This window comes from Hippichthys cyanospilos, chromosome 13, assembly GCF_059441005.1.
Source record: "Hippichthys cyanospilos isolate Australia breed blue-spotted pipefish chromosome 13, RoL_Hcya_1.0, whole genome shotgun sequence".
Lineage (NCBI taxonomy): Eukaryota > Metazoa > Chordata > Actinopteri > Syngnathiformes > Syngnathidae > Hippichthys > Hippichthys cyanospilos.
This window is the reverse complement of record NC_142381.1, coordinates 959,379-968,273: the sequence shown is the minus strand read 5'-3', so window position 1 is coordinate 968,273 and position 8,895 is coordinate 959,379. Positions and strand designations below refer to the sequence as shown.

At 42.5% G+C, this 8,895-nt stretch overlaps 1 protein-coding gene across 2 annotated transcripts; it reads left to right on the top strand.

Moving 5' to 3' along the window:
- Positions 1-1,905: 1,905 nt before the first annotated feature.
- Positions 1,906-8,196, top strand: cdx4 (caudal type homeobox 4). 2 transcript variants are annotated; one of them, XM_088431747.1, is made up of 4 exons: positions 1,906-2,434; positions 7,193-7,338; positions 7,885-8,056; positions 8,135-8,196. In XM_088431747.1, the coding sequence occupies exons 1-4, from the start codon at positions 1,906-1,908 to the stop codon at positions 8,194-8,196; spliced, it is 909 nt and encodes a 302-aa protein (XP_088287873.1). The 2 variants fall into 2 exon arrangements, with proteins under 2 accessions (XP_088287873.1, XP_088287872.1); XM_088431746.1 differs by having other exon boundaries at positions 7,885-8,196.
- Positions 8,197-8,895: the final 699 nt, after the last annotated feature.

The following is an 8,895-nucleotide window of genomic DNA, read 5'->3' as shown; positions in this document are numbered from 1 at the left end:
AAAAAAAAGTTTGTCCGTCATTTATAGGATCGCGTTGTGCACGGAGCGACAGCGTCCTCTTTTGTCCACCTATGACATGGCAGCCCAAGTGAACGCCAACGCCTAAAAAGACCACAAGAGGGCAGCAACGAGTCGACGAGCAAACCAACCGTCAACTTCTCAACACTTTTGGCCGCGTTTGTTTGTTGTTTTTCGCTTTCCTGCACAAATTGACAGCTTTACAGGCCTTTAAAATCTCATCTCGTAAGTTTGGGAAAACACCACTTACAGATATCCATCTATTAAACGCCTCACACTCAATAAATATCCTTCTATAAAAATAAAGGAAGAATGAAAGAGGGAAAAGTCGTGCCTGTCAGGGGACACTTGTAAATATTTTGTTGGCAATAAACAACATTTATGAGCCAATTAGTCACATGACAAACGAAGCGTTCCAAATCATATTGGAACCTTTAAAAGGTGGGCCACGTGGCTTGTTTTGCATGCTGCATTTTTGGGCTGGAAACGGGAAACTCTTGCGGTGGGGGCCGGGGGTGTTAAAAAAAAAAAAGGGGGGGGGGGGGGGTGTCTTCATCCTTGTAACCGGAATTAGCTGTGAAGTGTGACGTGGAGGTGTGAAGGCAGCGCGCGGTTTCGGGGGCTTGTTGGGGGTCTCCCACAACTTTGCACCTCGTTTGCAAGTGAAAATGCGAGCAAATATTGGAAGCGTGGAACTTGCAAAACGCCCGTTAAAGACATTTTAGCTCACGTGACGTCACCACGCTCCACAACGCAAAACGTGTCAAGGTGATCCAATACTCTTACAAAACACTTTTATTCCTATCCGAAAGAAAAGTATGTTAATTAATGCAGTGGTTTATCAAAATTTTTTCATCTATTTACTCATAGAGGACATCCGAGGATGTTCCATGGGTCTGGATAGGATGTAATTTTCTTTGCTGTCTTGCTGAGACAAAATGGACATGACAAATGAACACAAATGATAGGCTGCTGAACATAGGATGTTCAACATATTAGAGGTGGGCATGGAATTTATAAGTTGCATTTAAAACAGATTGCTGCTATCTGTAGAAACCTTGTGAAACTGCATTTTCCATTTCATTTGCTCTTTGTTTGAAAAGAAAACGCGCTGTTCTATTCTCTAATGTTCAACATATTAGAAGAGGGCATTGAATTCATTTTAAGTTGCATTCAAAACATATTTGCTGCTACCTGCGGAAACCCCGTGAAACTAAATTTCCAGTTCCTTTGCTTTTCATTTGAAAAGAAAAATGTATCGTTTTTGTCACTAATGTTCAACATATTCAACATGGGCATTACATGTATTTAAAGTTGCACACAAAGCAGATTCCGCGAAGCTATCCCATATTTCATTTGCTCGATAAACCCTGCTAAACTTATACCCCCACGAGCGCCGACAGAGGCACTTGCACCCCCAATTGAGAAACAATATAATAATATCTTAACGGGGGGAATAATTCTTTCACTTTGTCGCTTTGAGGCCTGTTTAGCGCCTGGCTACATTTGAGGAGAACAAGGCCAACTTAAAAGTCACCTGATGACGAGCCCTTCGCATGGGTGGGTGTGAGTGTCGGGGGGGGGGTCACTTTCATTTGGATGCAAATGCGAAAAGGGGTTGACGTCAGGGCGGCTGCCTCGCGTACTTTTTTTTTTTTTTTTTGAGAGGCTGCATCTCGTCTTGTCAAGCACATGATGTGAGAAGGCCGGCGAGCAAGTCACACTCAAGGGGGGACCCCCATTCCGGAGGACCGTTTCACCAGGATTCTCGGCTTTTTTTGTTGTGCTTTTTTTGTTGTGCTTTTCAAGCATGCGCTCCTAGAGCCGTCCGCGGCCAGTCGAGCGTCCCCCCCCTCCCCCGAAATCGCGCGAGCGTCCACGCAAGCCATGTACGTGGGCTACCTCCTGGATAAAGAGAGCGGCATGTACCACCAAGGCCCCGTGCGGCGCTCCGGCCTCAGCCTGCCCCCGCAGAATTTCGTGCCGTCCCCGCAGTACCCCGACTTCGGCGGATACCCGCATCACGTGCAGGCCAACGTGGACTCGCACGGCGGCCACGGGCAGGCCTCGGCGGCGGCTGCGGCGGCGGCCGCGGGCGGCTGGGGGCCGTCGGCCTACGCGGCGTCCCGGGAGGACTGGAGCGCCTACGGCATGGTGCCCCCCAACCCCCTGGCCACCCCCGTCAACAACTCGTCGCCCGCGCAGGTGTCCTACTGCTCGCCGGACTACGCCCACATGCACCCGCCGCCGCCGGCCGCCGCGGCCGCCGCCCTCCTGCAGCCGCCGCCGCCCGCCGACGACGCCGGCGGCAACGGCAACGGCGGCGGCGGCGGCGGGGGCGCGCATTTGTCGCCCGACCGGGAACGTCGCAACTCCTACCAGTGGATGAGCAAAACCGCGCAGTCCTCCTCCACAGGTGAGACGCTCGCACATGCGTGCGTGCGTGCATGCAAAAAAAAAAAAAATTCAGTCGAGGGACCGCACAGAGGCAGAGGGCAAATCATGCCGCAAAATACTAATGATCGCAGATAAGTTTGCACTCATGACCCCCTCGGCGCCGGAATACTTTCGATAACATATTTTTCGATGACTATTTCAAAACGTTGTCGCTTGAAAATGCTGAGCAATAAAGTTACACTCTGCAACATTGCTCCTTTAAAGTCGGTCCTCGAGGGCCGCTCTCCTGCATGATTTCAAAGTTTCTTGGCCTGACACACCTGATTCAAATGATCATCATCAGGCTTCTGCTGAGCCCGCTGACGACCTGATCATTTCAATCAGATGTGTCAGGCCAAGAAACCTCGAAAACATGCAAATTACCGGACACCCCTGGACGCATGACAATTTATCAATATGCGTTTTTTTAGCATTCAAAACAAGTCAAAGAACGCTTCCTAAAAAAATGTAGCTCCTACTAAATGACACAGCCGAGTACCCGATTTGCCCCTGCACCGTGACTTCTATGTAATAAAAGAATTTCATTCAACACTCAGCCCTAATATCGGCAAAGTATATGACATAAAGTGTCATTTTTAGTAAAAGCCACAATGCGGAAGCAAATATGACACCCCTCCATAGAAAGAATGTCAAATTCTATTTTAATTAGAGGGGACATGGCTCTCAGGAATTCAATTTAATCGTTGTTTAAAAAAATGCAAAATACATTTTTAACGAGAGGAATACGTTTTAGTGGCCAAATATGGTTTATTGGGCTATTAAGTGTGTCATTTAAAGTCCTTTAAAAATGACTGTGGAACCAAATTGCCTTAATGTAAAATGTCAGCTTTAGTAAAAGAAGGAAAAAAATGAGCTTCTTTGTTTTATTTAGGTTACAAATAAATGTGGAGCCAAACTTGATAACCTGCTCCACTAATAATTTAAAAGTCTTTCATAGGAGAGAAATAGGAAACAAATATGGTTCTTTTTACACTCATTTGTGTATATAAATAAAAAAAATTGGAACTAAATATGTTACCTTGCTCTATTAATAATGTAAGCCTTCAATAAGAGAGACACTTTTCGGATGTGCTTCTTTGCCTGACTTTACACTCATTTGTGTATTTATATTTTTAAAAAATCACATTGTGGAACCGAATATTCACACATTAATATTGTAAAATACAGCCTTTAATAAGAGAGAAAGCATTAGGACTTTACACCCTTTACACTCCTTTGTATATATTTTTAAAAAAAGTCACATTCTATAACCAAATATGGTACCCTAATCCATGCATTCATATATGATAAAATACAGAGAAACCTTTAGGATATACAGTATTTGCCTTATATTCAAAGTGCCATTAACACTCTTTTGTGCGTATAAATAGTCACAATCCGGAATTAAACAGGGTACCCTGCCCAATTAATAATGTAAAATACAGCTTTTGATAAAAAGAAAAACCTAGGAGTCAGAGAAACCTTATTTGGTTGCTAAAAGGGCCCCGAACGTGCATGCCATTTTAGTTTATTAGCACGTGCTCTTTCACACGCTTTCTTGGGGTTATTTTCATTCTTGCATTTTCAATTTTTCAAATGTATTTCAATGGGAAAAAGATCCACATTTGCTTCCTAATAGCCCCCTTATTCAACCGTATATTCTTAACAGGATATGCTACAAATAGTTTTTAGTTTGACGATATAGAATAAGCATGTTTTTTTATAAACTTCTAACCGTGCTTATAAGAACCCTATTTCATTCCCAAAAGGTTTTTTTCTGCCTAAAAAGTGTTTTTTAGGCCTTAAATAAAACTAGATGTGCATTTTACATTCAACATATAGCATATGTGCATCCTCAAAAATGATTTAATCGTCTGCTTGACACTCTTGATATGACATCCGTTTTTGTGTCCAGACTGTTCATTATAATAAACATTGTACAGTATATTTATGTTGTATGTAGGCCCAAATTCAAATATACAATCTTCCAGAATGCAAATTTGCTCAAATTAATCAACTAGTGAATGTTACTTGTAGAAGATAAAAAATCACGACAAGCATTTCAAATATTTGAAAGTAAGTATTACAAAAAAGGACATATTTTTAGATGTCATTTTTTAAACGACTAAATAAAAAAAATATCTCCCTCTTGGTGATTGATTGGGAGTTCATTGGTCTATTTATAATTTTGCCTAAATTGCTTGGCATTCAAATTCCTCATGGTTGCAGTGAAAGTTGACTTGTTTTAATAAAAATGTGCTACAAGACTAACTACTTGACTAACTACTAGAATACACCTTTTTAAGTTTGTGTGAACTCATAAGGAATGAAATTTCAAATATAAAATATCATTAACTGTTTGACTTGGCGTAATTTTTTTATGTATTTCTATCTCGTTAATCTATTGGTTAAATACATTATTGTGCAAACGATATACTGTAATTTATCCTAAAAGATTGAATAGCTAGCTTCTTATTCTATTTATAAATAAATAGAAAATGAGGATAAATTATTTCAAAATTACATTACAGTATTTACAAACGGAAAAAAAAACCACATGACATCATTTCTTAATTGAGTTACTGAGAACAAAACAAAATGTCGAATAAAGTTTTTGCCCGTTACTGTAAGGATGTAAAATGAAATTCCAATAACGAGTAACTGTGAATAAATCAAGATGTAGGATCAACTTTTTATACGTTTGTTTTTTTCTATTATAAACTGATTTAAAATCGAAGTGAATACGTCAAAAAATACAACGTGTTAGTATTATTAAATTGAACTCCTTGAAATAGTTTACATAAACGTTTTGATTTTTAAGTGTTAATAAAAAAAAGTCAAGAATACTCTGACGCACGTATCCTTATTGTTTTTTTTTTTTAATCTTGAATGTTGAAATATAATTTAAAAAATAGACTTAATTTTCACGCACGTTTTTATTGCGTTTTTGACATCTAATGACTCGTTATTATCTTTTCGTTTGAAGAGCAGCAAAAAGTCGGCCAAGACAAATCGTGAATACAGATATCAATCAGCATATAGTGACGACAGCCATGGGAACGCGCGTGCGCGCGCGTGCCCGGAGGTGGCTGGAAGACCGAACAAGTTTTGAGCGAGTCACGTGGTTCCACGTCCTGTCTGGCTTTTCGCCTCGCAATTCGCCACACTTTGATATGCAGTCATCGTGACGTACTCGTGACGTAGGCACGCGACGCTTTTAATCAAAGATTCATCCCGTTCATCCATTTTCTCAGACGGGAAATTCAATGAAACCATACGACAAGTAAATGAAACGTTAAGCATTTGGACAATTGAGCCTTTAGTTCATTTTTGTACTAGAAATTCAAACATTTAAATAAAAAAGAAAAGAAAATATTCAATTAGATTTCCCGAAACCCTGGCCAAATTTGACACACCCTCTTAAGTGGTATCAAACGTACGGCCCGCGGGCCGGTTCTGGCCCGTGAGCGAGTTTAATCCGGCCCGCGAAATGATTTTGTAAAGTATAAAGCTTTTTGAACTGTTTCATGATTATTAGCAATCTTGAATATCGTTAATAATTTATGATGAATAGTGATGTCAGACTATTTTGGGCAGTATTTAAAGATAATACTATAAATGTTGTTGTTTTAAAGTTCTATAAATATATAGCATAATTTTATTGGTCCCGCTCACTTGGGAATAGAGCGGCCTGCAAGATTACAGGAGTTTGACACCCCCGCACTAAATGGTCCCGTATTCCAGAGCCACTAGTCCAGGGCCCTCAGATGGACAGGGGCCCCAATCTATCAAACTTTGTTTTGTTGAAGGGTTAGGGTCAGAAGCGCTTGAAATGCCTCTAATGGTTTTATTGCAGACTCGAGCGGGGAAGAACCAATGGCTTTTGGCGCTCGACACGCGAGGGATTCCAAACGTCTGCGGCAAACAAAAGCGAAATGTGAAGCATGTAAGAAGCCAGCTTGACTGTTTTGAGAAAGGGCTGGCGCGTGGCCCGCAGGTCCACTTCAAAGCCCGGCCCCCGTTTGCATATGTGAAGAGCACAGGGGCCAGATGCGGATTTGATGCCGAGGGCTGATAGGGCCGCCGCGGGCGCGCCCCCGTTTCTGGTCCGACCGGACCCGCCTGGCTCGCGTCTTCCCCGGCGCAGATCTGATCACTTGACAAACATCCGACAGCCGAACGCCAGTCACAAAAATCAAAGTGAAATCCGGATGGCAAGTCGCCCCCGTCATAAACTTTGTTTGACGGTCTAAAAGAAGGGTCCCCAAACGTTTTCGTCCGAGGGCCGCATCACTCTTTTCTTCTCGGGAGGGTCGCTCGGCTCGTAACAAAAAGCGTGACCGTCTCAGACACGTCTCAACGTGAACGTTTATTGTTTTCCAGAATATCGCACATAACCAGGGCCGCGTAGAGGAAAATCCATTCTCAAGTGGGCCGGACCAATGAACCCAAATAAAGCAGCAACTTCAGATTCATTTTTCATCACCATTGATCATAAAACATCAACATTACTATTAATCATAAAGCATTTCAAGAATTCTGCTTATTTTGATACTTTCCTAAAATCACCTCGTGGGTCGAATGAATCTTGTCGGTGGGCCAGAATCGGCCCGCGGGCCCTATGTTTGACCCCGTTGTTATGAAGCCATATTGGACAGAATGGCAGACTGAAAAGATTGTGATTGTTAAGCACAAGTGCATGTTTTTACCTTTTTGGTTTGGACACGTCCGGCCAAAGGGAAGACAAGAACGAAGGAGAAGTACCGAGTGGTGTACACGGACCACCAGCGGCTGGAGCTGGAGAAGGAGTTCCACTTCAACAGATACATCACCATCCGGAGGAAAGCCGAGCTGGCCGTCAACCTCGGCCTGTCCGAGAGACAGGTGCAAACAAATACATGTCATCACGGCGGTACCTCTACTTACCAAAAATTCTGCTTTCGAAACGCCCCGGCAGAAAAACATTGCCTCTAGTAACCACGGAAAATTCAAGATACCAAAGGCAACATTTTTGACATGAGGCGCCAGAACTTGCGGCAACATGACTGCCATGTCATAATTTATCACAGCCCGTCATGTCTACCGTATTCAGTAGTTTATCATGCATTTTTATGATTTATTAATATGTATGTATATAAAAATACATCCACACTTAGCACCAACAATTCACACCGTAGAACTAACCAACATCACATTAGCTACGTCTAACATTGCACGTATTCACGTAAAAACGTAACATACCACTTTGGGCTGTTGCGTCTTACGTTAGCATTGTAAGCACATCCTTAGCGCTTTAGCAATTACATCACACAGGAAGCACGTCGCATGACCCCAAACTAAACTTAAGTACACATACGCTCGCAAAATAATCCAAAAATAAATATTATTTATTATTGTGTTCTGACGTCTCCGCATGCGCGCGGCGCGCAGGTGAAGATCTGGTTCCAGAACCGGCGCGCCAAGGAGCGCAAGCTGATCAAGAAGAAGATGGGCCAGTCGGACGGCAGCGGGGGCTCTGTCCACAGCGACCCCGGTTCCGTCAGCCCCCTGCCGGTCCCGGGCTCGCTCAGTCCCACGGACATCCACGGCGGCATGTACCCTCACCCGCATCCTCTCCCGCATCCCCACTCCCACCCCCACCCTCACCCCCACCCCCACCCCCACCCGCAGCCCCCCTCAGCACAGGCCATGAGCACGTTGCCGTCCATCAGGAATATACAGCAAGTGACTGTCAGCCAGTGACGCGGCGCCGCGCGCGCCCAACCAAACGGAGCACTCCGACACGCTGCGGCGGGACTCTTCACACAAACACGCTTGACCTCTTTTTTTTTTTTTTTTTTGTCTACAATAGTTCCACTAACTTAGGACAATCAGAAAGAGATTTGGGGATTCCAATTTCTCAAGCTTGACATTCTTTGGAAATTTTAACACGATATTATTTTGTTTCTTGGATGTGATGTTTTTGGATGTGAATAAAAAAAATTGGAAAAAAAAAACTCAGGGAATAATCATGTTATAAATTTTTAAGTGTAAAAAAAAAATGTTGATGATAATAGTATAGAATGGTGTATTATGGCAATGTTGACAATGTATATAAAAGAATTTTTGGCTGCATTTTTGGAGTTGAGTCATTCAAAAAAATAATTATGTTAGGACGCATGTTTAACCCTTTCACTACCGATTTTTTTTTTTCAGAAAAAATAAAATTTATGGCATTTATTACTTGTTTATAAGTCTAGAATACTTTGAAAATGTCTTTGTACCACATTGTTATTAATCATAACACATTTCAAGTTTTGAATTGTCCACAAATCAATTGGACGATAAAGGACTTTCTAAATAGTGTCACAGCGATTCCTTGGCAAAAATTGTATGCCTTTATTTCGCCAAGGTATGTACGGACGCGCATTGTCATGAGAGACACAATAAAAGAGGTGATCT